The following is a 16,591-nucleotide window of genomic DNA, read 5'->3' on the forward strand; positions in this document are numbered from 1 at the left end:
AAATATTTTCATTTTGATAAAGTATAGTATATTGATTTTTTTGTTGCTTATGTTTGTGGTGTTGTGTCTAAGAACTCCATCAAACCCAAAGTCATGAAGATTTTTTCCCAATGTTTTCTTCTAAAAGTTTTAGAGTTTTAGCTCTTACATTTAGATCTATGATCCACTTTTAGTTAATATTTGTCTGTGGTATGAGCTAAGGCTCAAAGTTCCATTTTTAAATATGGATATCCAATTGTCCCATCCAGTCTTTATGAAAAAGTAATTAGAATTATACAGAACTATCTTGAAAGTATTTCTATCAATAATTAGTTTTAGGCGGAATTGAAATTTTAAAGTGCAATCATGGGTGTTTCTTTTTTTAATGGCTAGCATTGGAAGTGAGAACCTTTAGTTCCTTGAGATTGTGGGCTTGTCCTGCAAAAAGTTTGCATTGGTCCCCCTACCAACTAGTTTGTACCCCCTTCTCCTCCCTAGTCCTACCTCCTAGTCTAAGCAAAATGATGGGTTCTGTAAGTATTTCGTCCATAGGAAAGCAACTTGTTCTTCAAAACAGCACTTTTGGAATCGTGTCTGTCTTGCCCTCAGGAGGCGGAATGAAGCGCTAGGGTCCGTTCTGGGGCCTGCGATGTCTCCAATCCCTCCGGAGCCCGCAGTCCAGCATGTGCGTGGGTGTAATGATGGGATGGGGACCTTCAGTTAACGAAGGCTGGGGCTTCGGAAGAGTCCTGGAGACTCCATCTCAGGTTCCTCCGGAGGTGCGCTAGGTCCCCTCGTCGTTTCCGTGAGAATGACGGTGTCCCCCTGAGGCACGAGCGAACTGAAAAGAGCTGCAGGTGGTCAAGGGTTTCCATCTCTGCGGCTGCCCCGACAGCCAGGGACATTGCAGCCGAATGATCTTGTCCTGTTCCCATGCAGGCCTGCTGTCTGCCCCCAGAGGCTGTCCCTGGAATCGCAGCCTGTTCAAGAGATCCGTCTCCATGGTTCCTACTGGACAAGAGAGAGGCTGTCCAGTCCTTCCTTTGGGGGTTAGGGCAGGTGGACCTGAACAGCCACAGCGCTTTCCTGAGTAAGACGAAGATAAGGAAGTGTCAGGAGTTCGCACCTGCCTCGTGGGGGCCTGTGGAGACCATGTGCCCGCTCGTGCAGTTCTGAACAGGAAGAGTTAGGGAGGCGGCAAGGCCACGGAGGGGTGTGTGTGACATCCAGTGGGGGGCTCCAGTCTGCATTCTTGTCATTAATCCCTGAGGACATCGCTTCCTCGGATACAGCTCGGACGTGGGCTGAGGGGCTTCCGCTGGCCCGATCCTGAGAAGTTTCGTCCTTTTCTTTGTTTGGCTGAAGAATATAACGCAGGCCAAGCGTCATGCAGTCGAACAGCTAATCATACATTGTTTATGCGTTGTTAATAACGGGGCGATATTACAGTGAATAATCTGGAAGCTTCTTTTGTGTTTTAACCATTCCGTTTGTGCCGTACTTTGTCTTCTTTCCTTCCTCTCACCTCAGGTACCATCGCTCAGGGAGATCGCCGTGGAGACCACGCCTAAAACCCCTCACTCTTCCCCCAACACACCCCTCCACTCCCCGTCATCCCGTGTGCTGCCCTCATCGCACTTCCTACAGGCTGTCCGGTACCGTCACACGTGTGTCCCTGCAGTTCCCGCGGTGCTCACGCCCGCCCCGCTGGAATGTCAGCTCCTGGCGGGCCCCTGGCCTGCCCTTCCCGTCACTGTCACTTCAGCGCCTGGCTCTGGGCTCGTTCCACACTCGGGGCTCACACAATCTTTGTGAAATAATAAATGAAACACTTCCAGATTTATGTCCTTTTTGTGACATAGAGTTTCCTAAGGTGGAAGAACTATTTCCGTTTCCGTCACTCTCTGCAAAGGGGAAGCCCAGCATCCAGGGGTGATAAGAAGACCCAGTCTTGGCCTGAGGAGACCTCTGCTTTGGCTGATTTCTGGGTCTTGTTCTAGTGGTTAGCAGGGGATGAAAAGCATGGCCTTTCTGCTTCAAACTTTTACAGATTCCGAGCGGCAGAAATCTGTATAGTTGGTACGACGCATAGAATTTCCATCACGCACGAGGTTCTGTGGTGTTAAATGACCCTCAGCTCCTGCCGCACTATTTCTAAGAGCTCTCCTTCCTTCTGCAGACCCAGCGAACTCAGCCCCTTCCATACTGGATGGGTTTGATCATCGCAAAGCCATGGCTGGGCAGCACGTGGAGCTGCCCTGCAAAGCGCTTGGGCACCCTGAGCCAGATTACCGCTGGCTGAAAGACAACATGCCCCTGGAACTTTCTGGAAGGTTCCAGAAGACCGTGACGGGGCTGCTCATTGAGAACACTCGTCCCTCAGACTCAGGCAGCTACGTGTGTGAAGTGTCCAACAGATATGGAACTGCCAAGGTGATAGGCCGCCTGTACGTGAAACGTAAGTTGGACGGTAACTTGCGACGGTGATGTTGGCTGCCATGACGGAGCTCTTGTGACGAGCGGACCGCCAGGCTTTCTCTGTAGCATCCCCCTGATCGTCACAACAGTTCTGCTGACACAGTATTAGACCCATTTTGCAGATGAGGAAAGTGATGCTCAAATTGCTTAGGGTTACACAGCTGGAGAGTTTGGAGCTTAGGATTGAATTCAGGTCTGTCTGATTCCCATTCCCATAATTCCAAGATTTCCATTAGGCTGCAAGTTATATTTCCAAGAGAACATTGCCTAGCTGTTGAATTAAGAATGGCCAGCACTCTGGTCAGTGTGGTCAGTGGTTAGAGCACCAGCCTGTGCACCAAAGAGTTGCAAGTTTGATTCCCAGTCAAAGGCATGTACCTGGGTTGTAGGTTCGATCCTCTGTGCAGGAGGCAACGAATCAGTGTGTCTCTCTCATCAATGTTTCTCTCTTGCTCTTTCTCCTCCTCCTTCCTCCCTTCCACACTCTCTACAAACCAAATCAATGGAAGAAATATCCTCAGGTGAGGATTAACAACAACAACAAAATGGCCAGCTTCTGTGAAAACCGACCGAGGAAGGGGGCAGGACTGCGCTGTCACTCACTCAGGTCAAAGTGGTTGTGCTCAGCCTGTTTCCAGATGAGCCTTTAAAGTCCTGCATGGGGCTGCAGTCAGCAGAAATATCAGGTAGTGGCTGATCCAAGCAGTGGCCTTTGTGCAGTGGTGTGGACCGTTTAGTCCAAGCATGGGGATATGTGTAACCTCCAGGTGACTCGTGGGGACTGTCTTGAGGACGTGTGAAGAAAGATGCTGAAGGCAGACTCGGAGGAAAGGGGGTGTGATCCCAGGGGGAAGCGCTCTGATCGAGTTGAGCACCCTCAGTTTGATTCCTGCAGAAGCCAAAGCAAAATGAGTCACCCCAGGTCCCATGATCAGCATGGAGTGGTAGAACTTGGGTGAAAAATGGATGGCTATTCGTTGCCAGTATATAATGTACTGTGTATAATGTTACATTTATATCTAATTCGATGAACTGAACAAACTGAATCACTAGCGTCCGACACCGAAAGGGAGGCATTTTCACCCCCTGGCCTTTCTCCAGCCTCATGGAGATGCCTCTTCAGTGTCACTCTGAGTAGGCTGCTTTAGCTCAATCCCAGCCCAAGAGAGCATATGTAAAGTAAATATCCCAGGGATTGTCTAGCCAGAGGCCCAGGGTGAGTCCTACAAACATCATCCCAACTTGCTTAGGCTGGAATTAAAAAGGAATGGAGATTAATGCCTGCACAGGTCTATTTCTGCAGCTGGGGAACCTTATGCATGCAACGATGAAGCACTGGACAGCGGGTAAGAATTATTCCCACCGGCTCACAATCTCCTCTGCATGAAAGCGTATTTTATGGCTCCCTGTTTCCTATGGAATAAGGTTTATATCTCAGGAGATCCTAAAGCCTCTCAAGTGAACCTGCCTGGTCATATTTCCCATAGTTTTGCTTCAAAAAAAATCGACACCTGCTGGAGTCTAACTCCTTCCTATCCCCTGGACAAACCTCATCCCTTTCCTGATGCGGGTCACGTGGCTCCCTCCTCATGGAAGATGAGTTCCAAATACTCGAATGTCTTAAACTTTCCATCTTTCCAAGGTCAACGCAACGCCCTTCCCCCAAGACGTTCCCTGTTCCCACACCCCCATCTGCTCAGCTCAGAGTGTTATATTGGTTTCTCTGGAAAGGCCTTTACCCAGCTCTGCGTGTTAAAAGGCATTTGTGGGAAAGTCTTCATTTCAGTGTACGTGTTCGTCACTGTGCCCTTCAGCGGCCTCTGGGCAGGTTCTCGCGATGCCTCTCGGACGGTCCCGTCTCCCTTCCGACGGACCCTCCGTTTTCCTCCCTTCTCTTGGCGTAAAGTGTCTCTTGGATTCCAAGTGCGAGCACTCCTTTATCCTATTCCTTCTCTCTTCCTTTCATTCTCACCCCCCCCCCCCCGAGATAGCCCAAGATACAGATGTTTAGCCCCTGCTTCTTTGTTGAGTGGAGCATGTCCCCAATTTTATACCTGATGCTTAGCTGGCACTTCAAAGGGCAATGTCCCAAAGGAAACATCCGCCATCTCTGTGTTATTCCAGACACCTTCCCGCTTGAGCCGCCTTCAAATGCGAATTTTAGATCCTTCATCCTTGTCACGCTTTTTCTATGTCCAAGTCCCGCCGAGTCCCAGAGATTGCACCTCAGTTTGCCCAGCTGCCACCTCCACCCCGCCTCCGACGCAGCCTGCGTGGTCCCTCAGCCACGCATTTACGGAGACGCCCTGCTGACCGGTGTTTCCCTTGCATCTGTCCGGCACAGTGTGAGGAGCCGGTTCTCCTACAGATGGGTTTGACTATGACGCTTGCTAAAAATTCTAGAAAGCTTCCTTCCGTTCCCTCTGGTTTAATTCCCAAACCTGGAGGCTCTTTGCATCTTGTCCCAGAACATTTTTCTTGCACGAATCCCCTTCGGAGACCTGGTGTTGCATTCAGACTGATCAGAGACTCCCCCTGGGGCGTGGCTGTGCTTCATGCCCCCGTTCAGGGGAGTCCCGGTCTCTGCAATGTTCTCGGGCCACGGCTCTATCCATCTGGAGACTTTCTATTGATCGTCCGCCACATATCATATGTCTCTGATAGACTCTTTTTGGTTACTATATTCATTCTCGTATTTGTCTTATCCACCTAGAAGCCTAAAGTCCTTGAATCCAAAGATTTCATAGCATGGTGAAATGAGCAGTAGGAATAACAGGTAAAAAAAATTGGTTTTTGCCGTTTACCTGTTAATTGGATTTAGTTAATTTTTCTGAATAACCATTTCCTCTTCTGCAAAATGGAGATGATAACACAACACTTGCAGGATTATGGAAGACGTACTTACATCATATACGGGAGGTGTTTGCTAACTCTACAGCACATACTACTTGTCATTCGTCTTGTCTCACCTGTGATTTTAATCCCAGCCTGGGTGTACAGATGTTCAGTAAATGCTCGCTAACTGGAAGTGGGTTTGTTGAATGAAAATATAGGAAGTCAAGGTTGAGATTTCCAATCCTGTCTGAACTAGTTAGCCTCCTTTGAAAGAAACAAATAAAACAAAAAACGGTTTCAAGGTCACAAATTCTAATGTTTGCCTGTTTTCTTACAGCTGCTACTGGCCCTGGTTTGGCCACATGAGGGATGTGAGTGACTGTGTGTATGTGTGTGTGTGTGTGAGAGAGAGAGAGAGAGAGAGAGAGAGAGAGAGAGAGAGAGAATGGCCCAGAGCACACCCACCAGCGCCACCTGGAGACAAGGATTTAAATACTCAAATATTTCTGTCCTCCCTGGTAACCAGCACATTGCATTTCTTACTGTCAGTGGGTTAATACTTATATGCAGGAGAAAGCAATTTGACCAATATCAGTCTATTTGCTACATAGAGAGAGAAGTCCAGAAAAAAAAAAAAAAGGAACCAGGATGAGGGTTGCTTGTAGACACAGCACTGCCCCGACGTGGCTCTGGGTATAACAGCGATGAGTGTGCTTGTAGCTGTGTGCTTTTCGTCAGAGCCCAGCATGTTGTTGAAATGCTATCTACATGTGTGATATTTTCACCTTCTTCTTCTTCTTCTTTTTTTCTTACCAAATTGTCCAGAGCCACTGAAAGCCACCATCAGCCCCAGGAAAGTTAAAAGCAGCGTGGGTAGCCAGGTTTCCTTGTCCTGCAGCGTGACAGCAAGTGAGGACCAGGAACTCTCCTGGTACCGAAACGGTGAAATCCTCAACCCTGGAAAAAATGTGAGGATCACAGGGATCAACCACGAAAACCTTATAATGGATCACATGGTCAAAAGTGACGGGGGCGCATACCAGTGCTTTGTGCGGGAGGACAAGCTGTCCGCTCAAGACTTTGTGCAGGTGGTTCTCGAAGGTCAGTGGGCCTCGTCACAGGGTTCGGCCGAAAAAGAGCCCAGACCCAGAGCACTCACAAGGAGGACAGAGGGTGAAACAGTCCTGAGAACTCCCAGTGTTACACCTGCCTGACCTTTCCTTACCTCTCTGACCTTGATACCTCTCCATACCTTTCTATCTACCTGACCATCTAATAACTCTGCCGAATTTTCTCAACAAAATCAGGAGAATAAAGGAATAGGTTCTGGTGGAGTGGAAATTGTACCTGGTGGAAGGAACATAAGTAGTGTCATTAGCATTGAAGTTAATGAATGGGAGGGTTGCCCACTCTTGTGTTTAAAGCTCTCAGGACATGGGCCTCTGAAACTTACAGTGTGGATGACAGTTCACCTTCTCCGGGCCAGGGTTTCTCAATAACACTTTTTCCAGAAGGCTGCAGGCATTTAGCAACACCTCTGGCCTCTACATGCTAAGGTAGCACCTTTCCATAAATGTGGCAGCCAAAAAAAAAAATGTCTCCAGATATTCCCAAATGTCCTCTGAGATGCAAAATAGCCCCCTCGGAGAAGCACAACCTTAGCACTATTTCAATCTCGTGCTTGATGGAGTGAAAAATGGCATCTGGTTTTTAGGGCTGTCCCTGGTTGGGTCCAAATATTCAAAGATTTAGGTGAATGAAATTTCTGAGTAATTTTCTTGTGGTATAATAATGGGCTTTAGGTATGTTTTGTTGTTGTTGTTCTATTTAACTGTCTCCTGCCTCCTTGCATCTTCAAGCTATTGATCAGCCAGAGAAAGAAGCTATTAGAGAAACATTCAAGTGAGACTTATGTTTATCACCAGATAATTGAACTAGCTTTTTTCTTATATCTATGTGTCTTGTTGGAAACTGTCTTTATATATGATTTAAAATGTATCTGTTATCAATTAGTAAAATAATTACATGAATTTTATGTATCCTAAAGGGAGAAAGAACATTGCGTATGGAAATAAGTTTAAATATGTCTTGGTGCTAAATGGAAATTTCTATCATTTCTTTTTCAACCTTAGTCAATTTTTAAGAAGAAATAGGTTTAGAATGACATTCTTATTTTGATCCACGCATTTACTTGCAGACAATGAGTTTTTTAAAGCAGACATGAAATTAGCCTAAGGCAGACCGCTCATATTAAATGCTCGACGCTGTGTTCCACATAATAATTAAGTGCAGAAAGTAATCAATTTGTACAGAGCCGGATTGTTAATGATGATGCACTCTGGTTCTTACATAGTCACTATTTTTAGATTCTTTGTAGAAAAGGGAGAGATTACCTTGCCAGGCCTAGTTACCATGGCAACTGTCTCGCATGCCTAAGAAAACCTAAAGAGCATATTGATAATCCATAATGATGTCAAAGGGTTTAGGTTATCACAGAGTGACAGCAAGAAAGATTTCAAAGACACTCAGGTCTCACTGGGAAATTAATGTCTGCTTTCATCTCCAAAAAGGCCTGTCACTTGAATAAAAGCGGGGGTACAGGAGCACACCGGGCAGACTCACAAATGTATTTGCCGCATGTCAGTTCCCATTCAGGGCCGGAAGCGTCACTGTATTTTTCTCTTCTGAGAGATGAGAGTGCTAATGTGGCAAAGGAGAACAGAAATGGAACCAGAAATGCATATCTGGTATCCACCTAAAAACAGTGTCTAACCGGTATCCTCCGCTCTAACCTCCAATTCTTACCAATGAGATAGCTATGGATTAAAGAAAAATGCACAATACTCAGAACTAAGAATGGCCATTGATGTAATGCGGAATCAGAGAGTATTTTCTATGAGGCCAAAGAAACTAGCATAGAAGTCTAACCAAACTGGAATCTGATATTTATGCGTTCAAGATCAAACCGGAATGACGGGGAAACTGAATAACAAAAAGAATGAGAACAAGTCCTATTTCTGGAAATGACAGAATAGCATGTATCAGCTACTAACCTGCAAGAAGATAACACTTATGAACTTTGAGAAAAGCAAAACTGTATGTAGATACTAAAGAGGTATCTAAAGGTAGGCAGAAAGGATTTGGCCTTTAAAAGGGGGAAAAGATTAGATGATATCTACCTTGATACCACATTTCCTCTGAAGATATTCTTCAGTCCTTGTGGGGTGGGAACTAGAACACATGAAGGAAAGCAGAAAAGTATTGTTTTATGTGTATTGAAGTACAGGACAGAGGTCTGGGCTGTTGAGTCACCTGCAGATTGAGGGAGGTCCATGGAGATTTCAAGAAGGAGGAAATAAGAGTAGTGAGTCTTGGAATATGAAAATAAACTTCCTTGAAAAACTTGGTTGTCAACTGAACTGCAAAAATTTGAAGGAGAATCCAAGTATACCATAAAAATAACTAGATGTCCAAAACAAACAAAAATAAATAGGATGCTGTGACCAGAGATCAAAAGACAAAGTAGGGAGTAGAAACAGACCCTGAGAATATCCAGATATTAGAATGGGCAGACGAGGACTTCAAAGCTATTTAAAATGTGTTTAGTAACTTAAAGGAAAATGTGGGTGTAGTGAATGGATACCTGGGAAAGAACAGAAAAGAAATGGAAACTATGAAATGGAACAAAGTAGGAATGAAACATTTTCCTGTTATTTGCTTTAATGGAAGATTGCAAACGCAAGAAGAAATGACTAGTGAACTTGGAGATAGATTAAAATACATGATCTAATCTGAAACACAGAGAGAAAGAGGACAGAAAGGACTAGTGAACTTGGAGATAGATTAAAATACATGATCTAATCTGAAACACAGAGAGAAAGAGGACTCCAAATGAAATCAGCAGAGCCTCAGTGACATGCAGGACATTTATCAGACACCTTGATATACACATAGTTAGAGGCACAGAAAAATAGGAGTCAAAGAACGAGGAAGAAAAACATTTGAAGAAATAAAGGCCATCATTTCCAGAAATTTGGTATAAAAAGTAACATTACAAATCCAAGAAACTCTGCAAACCCCAAGAAGAACAAAAACAAAGAAAATCCCACACAGGTGCACCAGAGTAAAGCTGCTGAAAATGAAGGATAAATAGTTCTAAGGGAAGAAAAACACTACATAAAGGGGGAGATCAATATAAATGGTGGTGACTTCTGATCCGATGCTTTGGAGGACAGAAGACAATGGAACAATGTCTGTTATGGTGAAAGGGATTTTAAAAACCATCAACCTAGATCTCTATATATTTTCAATAAATAAAAGCTCAAATAATGTGATGGCAGAAGACCTGCACATTAAGAAATAGTAAATGACCTCAGTCAGGGTGAAGAAATGACCTAAAATGGAAACTCAGATCTATAGGAATAAAAAGCATGAGAAATGATAACTAATTTAGTAAACATTTAGCAAAATGCAAAATATTTTTTCTATTTTAATTTCTTTAAACAATAATTGTTAAATTACAACACTGTATTATATAGTTTATGACATAAATAGATATAATAACACAAAGAACAGGATATAAATTAAGTTATCAGAGATTGTTTATTGCAATGTTCTTTTTTCTTTTTTTTTTTTTTTTTAATCCTCTCCTGAGGACATTTTTCTTTTTGCATTTATCTTCAGATAGAATGGGAGGAAGAGAAATGGGACGAGAAAGAGAGAAACATTGACATGAGAGAGACACATCGAGTGGTTGCCACCCACACGACCCCAACTGGGGCAGGGACGAACTGCAAACAAGGTACGTGCCCTTAGTGGGAACCGAACCCGGGATTCTCTGGTCCACAGGCCGACGCTCTAACTGCTGAGCCAAACTGGCCAGGGCTGTTGCAATGTTCTTATATTTCACATGAAGAACTATGATTTTAACTTAGATGTGATTGAAATTGTATGTACATATAAATATATATATTAATATAGATGAAATATATGCAACTACAGACTGGTAGAAAATATTTTACACAAACACACATTTATATATACCTTGTATATATGTCTGACAAACATTATATGTAATTTAAATAAGATATCTGACAAATATATCTTACATTATAAGGTAACAGACTTATATACAGTGTGTATAAGTAAATTTGTACTGACATATATATGTGTGTGTGTGTATGTTTGTGTGTATATAGTTATATCCGGTATAAAGAACTCCTACAAATCTACCCTGGCCAGTTTTGTTCAGTGGTTAGAGCATCAGCCAGCGGACCAGAGAGGCCCGGGTTCAGTTCTCGCTAAGAGCACGTACCTCAGTTGCAGTTTGTCCCTGACCCTGGTTAGAGTTGTGTGGGTGGCAGCCACTCGATGTCTCTCTCTCACATCGATGTTTCTCTCTCTTCCTCCCTCTCTCCCTCCCTCTCTATCTGAAGATAAATGCAAAAATGTCCTCGGGTGAGGAAAAAATAGAACTACAAATCAATAACGAAGGCAAAAAAAAAAAAAAAACTAACATAAAAATACACACACACAAAAATTAAGCAGACATTTCACAAAAGGAAACACAAATGGCCAATAAACACATAAAAATAACATCACTTCCCTGGTATTGGCCAAAAATGCACCACCTACATCTAATCATGAGGAAATACCAACCTGAGTTCGAGCAACTGGCCACAAAGTAACTTCAACAAGGTCAAAGTGAAGAATCACAGAGACATCAAAGAATGTTCCAGATTAAAAGGGAGTAAAGAGACATGACAAACAAATGTTAAGTGTGCCACTGATTGGACTGGGGAAAAGGTAGCTGGAAGGACCATTATTGGTCTGTTGGCAGACTCTCCGTATGCACCATACACTAGAAGAGTGTACTGTTCCAAAGTTACATTTCCTCATTTTGCTAACTCCTATTTGTGATAGAATATATGCTCCTTGAAAGAGTACACACTCTGTGATTACATGGATTTGAAGCTCAAGAACAAGCAAAACGAATACCTGGTGATAGAAACCAGAACAGTGCTTGTGGGTGGTGGGTGGAGACCAAACACTGGGGGTGATGGAAGTTTTGCATCTTGATTGTTTTGGTGGCTACAGGTGTACATATTTAATAAAACTCACTCTGTTTGTACACTTAAGATCTGTACATTTCACTGTATGTAAACTTTATGTACAAAAAATATATAACTGAAGAAAACTCTTCCAAACAGATTTTAAAAGGACTTGAGTTTTCAGTGCTTAGTGTGAAAATTAGTGCAAAGACATTGACTTCTCAATACATTCTAAAAAATACACGTTGAATTGTAAGATCAAATAAGATAATGTCAACATTCCCAAGGCTGGTTATGTACAGAGAATAACAAACACAACGATGTCTAACTTCTCTGTCAATTAAATAGAGTGTGTTGAGCCAATGTCTACACTATTCCACAGGCTCTTCATTTTAATATTAGCAAGTTCTTGTGTTCACCTTTGACAGTTAAAGTAAGATGTTTGCAATCCAAGGACACTAAAATATGCTACGTATGACTACATCTGGGAAAAAGATATGTGAGGGCCTTCTCCAGCCACCCAAAACATGAGTTGGAATGAAGAAGTGAAGATTCAAGAACCTGCGAGTTAAAAGAGGGTAGAGGGCTGTAGGGACGCACCCCAATAGAGCTCCCCCAATGAGGACCCTACACAGCTGGCCAGCTGGCCACAGAAATAGGCCGCAAGGCTTTGGGTGATGAGGACCTCTTTCTTCTGGGGTTTTTAGAAGTTTTAACAGTTGTTTTTCTGTGATAGAATTTCAAACTATCTTCAGTTTTATTTCCCACCTTTATTTTGCTTATATTCTTATACAATTTAAAACTAATACGTAATATCTAAATGAAAAACTAACACATAATATCTGTTGATTAGCATCTTTCATTATAGGCTAACCCTTAAAATGAACACAATTTTTAAAAATTTCCTCCAACGAGGTTTACTAGACTCAGAAAGCCTGTCTCATGTGATCACAATGGTGTCAACATGACCCACTCACACCTCGAAAAAAGTGTCACCATGTTGATTTATGTGCCTGAGGCTGGTCGGCCATTGGTCACTATTTCTTTTTTTGACTCATACATTTCTCTTTAATATGCATGGATCTCTCATTTTTCATGGAGAGCCATATTAAAAAAACCACAACTATGCATCTGTGAGTACTACCAAACAGTATGGGGGAAATAGTCCCTCTCTGTGACAGAAAAATAATGGAATGCGATACTTGGTCTTCGTTAAAACTAGGGGGGATTCTCATGGAAAGTCCTCTGGCGTTCAGCTGTCAGCTCATCTGGGACAGTCTTGGATTGAGCCTGTGCCCCTAGCATAATTGTGCGTAGTACCCATTTCATTTTCAGAAGTGTCCCAGGTTCGATGATAAGTTACATGGCCACCTGACTTGAGAGGTTTACAGAGATATTTCACACGTGCCAGAAAGGTCAGACTTTATTTAGCTTCTACCCATTCACAGGGCCTTCATGGACATTGATGTACACCTACCATTTTCATTGAAACCGTAAAAGATGATTTCTTACGAGAAAACGAGGATGAGATCATCAGTGTCTCTCTCTCTTTCCTTTATTCCTCTAAACGGTTCCCCAGTGAGCAATCCCTAATGAACTGGGGAGAACTGGAAAGCTCAAGGAAGGGTTTGGGGGTACGGATTCCCTCTGTGTCTATAATTTTGGGTGGGAGCATCCAGTTTTGAATTGTAGACTCCTTGGGAGCTGACATTGTTTAAGATGAATAACTGGGTTTTATCATCATTCTTATGAAAACCAGGAAATATATAAGTGATCTATTCAAGCTTGCTGATGAGGTGTTGACCTATTTTGCAAATGAAATCTAGTCCTAATGGGAATCTTAGTTTTATCAATTAAACCAGTTTTTATAGTGTTAGTAAACACCACATCGACCTCCCTGTCATTAAATAAACATACTTGGAAGTTGTTTAGTTATCTTTATGTGCAACTCGCTTCCATAATTTGTCTTCCTGCAGATGGAACTCCCAAAATTATTTCTGCCTTTAGTGAAAAAGTGGTGAGTCCAGCAGAGCCGGTTTCCCTCATGTGCAACGTGAAGGGCACGCCGCTGCCCACAATCACGTGGACCCTGGACGACGACCCGATTCTCAAGGGTGGCGGTCACCGCATCAGCCAGATGATCACGTCGGAGGGAAACGTGGTCAGCTACCTGAACATCTCCAGCTCTCAGGTCCGAGACGGGGGCGTCTACCGCTGCACCGCCAACAACTCGGCGGGCGTCGTCCTGTACCAGGCTCGAATAAACGTAAGAGGTGCTTGTCAAATCAGCTCCTCAAAAAACACACATAATTCATTGTAGTGGAGAAGGAGGTTTCTGCATGCACCGAGCGGGGTCTTGGAATGCCGGAACGGAGTAGCTGTCCCTTCCCATTTCCTTCCTACTTAGGAATGGCACTGACCGGGATACTGTTGGAAATGGCCTTTTGGTTTCTTTAGTCAGCTTGTTCTCCTGTTTTACTCCGATGTGTCCACTTTATGTGTCCTTTCCTGGTTTGTGCTCTGCATGCTCGTCCCTCCCCCTCTCCTGTTCTACAGCGTTCATGGTAGAGCTTCACGGACACGGTGTCTAACTCACATTCATAGTGCCACAGCATAACCTCCATCTCCATGATCTAGAGAGTTCGCCCACTGAGTGGCCCCCGGTGTCTACCCAGAAAGAGCATGTTCAGTACAGACTAGTCACTCTTCATCGCTTAAATTGCCCTCTGTCGGATCATTCAAACCATTTTAATAGAAGGGGTCGATAATTAAAGCATTTAACGCTCCTTCAGTTCATTTGAAAGGAATGCAACTAAAAGGAAATGAAGCCATCATAGAGAAAATGCCAAGTGCAGGAAAAGTTCATTGAAAAAGAAGTCCTTACGTGAAAATAACCTACAGTTTTAACTCAAGGAAAAGTATACCAGTTTCCACACATAAGATGTACCCTTAAATTATTTTCAAGAGTTTCTTTGTGTCTCTCCAGGGCCTGCAAGTATTCGACCAATGAAAAATATCACAGCAATAGCAGGGCGGGACACATACATTCACTGCCGTGTGATTGGCTATCCCTATTACTCCATCAAGTGGTACAAGAACTCTAATCTGCTTCCTTTTAACCACCGCCAAGTGGCATTTGAGAACAATGGGACTCTGAAACTCTCAGATGTGCAGAAGGAAGTTGATGAGGGAGAGTACACGTGCAACGTGCTGGTTCAACCACAGCTCTCCACCAGCCAGAGTGTCCATGTGACAGTCAAAGGTAAGGCTGCGGCCACCACTCAGTTCACCCATTACTCAGCTGTTTCAACAATTAGGAACAGGATCTAAGAATCTGCGTATTTAGAATAAGACAGTTATATTCCTCAGTTATAAAGACTGAGGAATGATATGTTATATTAGATGTTCCATTTGGTTTTTTTAATATTTATTTTAGAGAGAGAGGAAGGGAGAGAGAGAGAGAGATAGAAACATCAATGAGAGAGAACGTTGATTGGCCACCTCCTGCACAACCCCACTGGGGATTGTGCCCTGACTGAGAATCAAACCGGTGACCTCTTGGTGCCTGGGTTGATGCTCAACCACTGAGCCACACCAGCTGGGCTAATTTTTATTTATTGATTTGAGAGTGCGAGAGACTGAGAGAGGGAGAGAAACAGTGATTTGTTGTTCCACTTATTCATGCGTTCATTGGTTGCTTCTTGCAGGTGCCCTGACTAGAGATCAAACATACAACCTTGGCACATTGGGATGACACTCTAACCAAATGAGCTACTTGGCCAGGGCTTTTTAATTTTTTTATATTGTTTTCATTTTCTTTACTATAGCATCTTCACAAAACCTGTGGTCCATATATCTTTCCTTTCATACGAATTTCTGGCTTGGTGTTCCAGAAGACATGTATTCTTAATATTATCCTAGAAAAAAAACAAAACACAGCATTGACTTGCTTATCTAGTTGTCTGACAGATAAGTTTAAAACATCTTTATTTTCCTAAAAACTCCTTAAACTGAATTCTTTTAGAATCTAACTGGAACAAAATTCTTTTTTTTTTTTCTTTGCTTGAAAGCTTGAATTTTATTATTTGCAACAAACACAATCAGTTATAATCATAGGAGCAACAAATTCATTTTTTTTTCCTTTTACAAAAAATTCCTGTCAATTATACAAGCCTCAATAACTATAGTTTTAAGGTAGCCATTCTTTAAAGAACAGATGGAATTCCATGGGGGGGAAAAAAGTGGCTAGTTGAGCTTGTAACTCAAACAAATACACAAGTACTTTGCTTCAATTTAATATTCCCACTCAGTAAGTAGCAGACTTGCTTTGTGCATTCTAACCATTTTTTTAGAACAGAGAATATTACAAATGACATGAATTCAAGGGTCAAGATTTATTAAAATTAGTATTTTTTTGGTTTCATCAAGTGTTCTTAAATAAAATTGTCTTAAAATACAACTGGGAGTGTATGGTAGTAAACGGTACATGACTACTCGCACATGTTGATGTCACTGCTAACCTAGCAGTCTTACTCCCATTAATTTTGCACATCTATGCAAATGCCGACACATTGAAAAAGACAAATAACATCTTAGTATTATTATGAAAATGGTTAACTTCTCGCAAACCTTAAAGTGGTCTCAGAGATCCCTAGGGGTCTGCCACTACATTTTGAAAATATGTATTCCAGTGCTAAACATTTATTTTATGTCTAATATTTAGCCATTATGAATGACGCATCAAATGAATTTCTTTATACATTGGTCTTTGTCTGCTTTTAATATTACTTCTTTCAGCTCTGGCTGGTTTGGTTCAGTGGTTAGAGCATCGGCCTACAGTCCAGAGAGACCTGGGTTTGGTTCCTGCTAAGGGCATGTACCTCAATTGCAGTTTGTCCCTGGCCCTGGTTGGGTTGTGCGGGAGGCAACCACTCAATGTGTCCCTTTCATGCCGATGCTTCTCTCTCTCTCCCTCCCACTCTGAACACAAAATGGAAAAATGTCCTCGGGTGAGGATAAACCAAAAAAAAAAAAAAAAGATTACTTCTTTCAGAAAAATTGCCAGAAGTATGGCCATTAGATATCCATAAATATTTTCATTTCAATTTTTTAGAGGACAAAAACTCAAACAAAGGCCATTTGAATCATTAACTTATATTCCAATAATTTTCCAGGCCAACATAAATCGATGTATTAATCTCGATCCTTTTGATTTTACGTGACAGAAACCAATTCAGACTAGCTTATGC

General features: G+C 42.7%; 1 protein-coding gene across 1 annotated transcript in view; it reads left to right on the forward strand.

The window, feature by feature from the left end:
* DSCAM (DS cell adhesion molecule) overlaps positions 1–16,591 on the forward strand; it is a 575,021-nt gene that overhangs the window by 350,201 nt on the left and 208,229 nt on the right. The window contains exons 5-8 of the mRNA XM_036242878.1: positions 2,159–2,437; positions 6,118–6,393; positions 13,319–13,615; positions 14,329–14,604. Coding sequence (XP_036098771.1) covers positions 2,159–2,437; positions 6,118–6,393; positions 13,319–13,615; positions 14,329–14,604 — 1,128 coding nt within the window. The remainder of the gene's footprint in view (positions 1–2,158; positions 2,438–6,117; positions 6,394–13,318; positions 13,616–14,328; positions 14,605–16,591) is intronic.

The sequence above is a fragment of the Molossus molossus genome, unplaced genomic scaffold (genome assembly GCF_014108415.1).
Source record: "Molossus molossus isolate mMolMol1 unplaced genomic scaffold, mMolMol1.p scaffold_m16_p_5, whole genome shotgun sequence".
Classification (NCBI taxonomy): domain Eukaryota; kingdom Metazoa; phylum Chordata; class Mammalia; order Chiroptera; family Molossidae; genus Molossus; species Molossus molossus.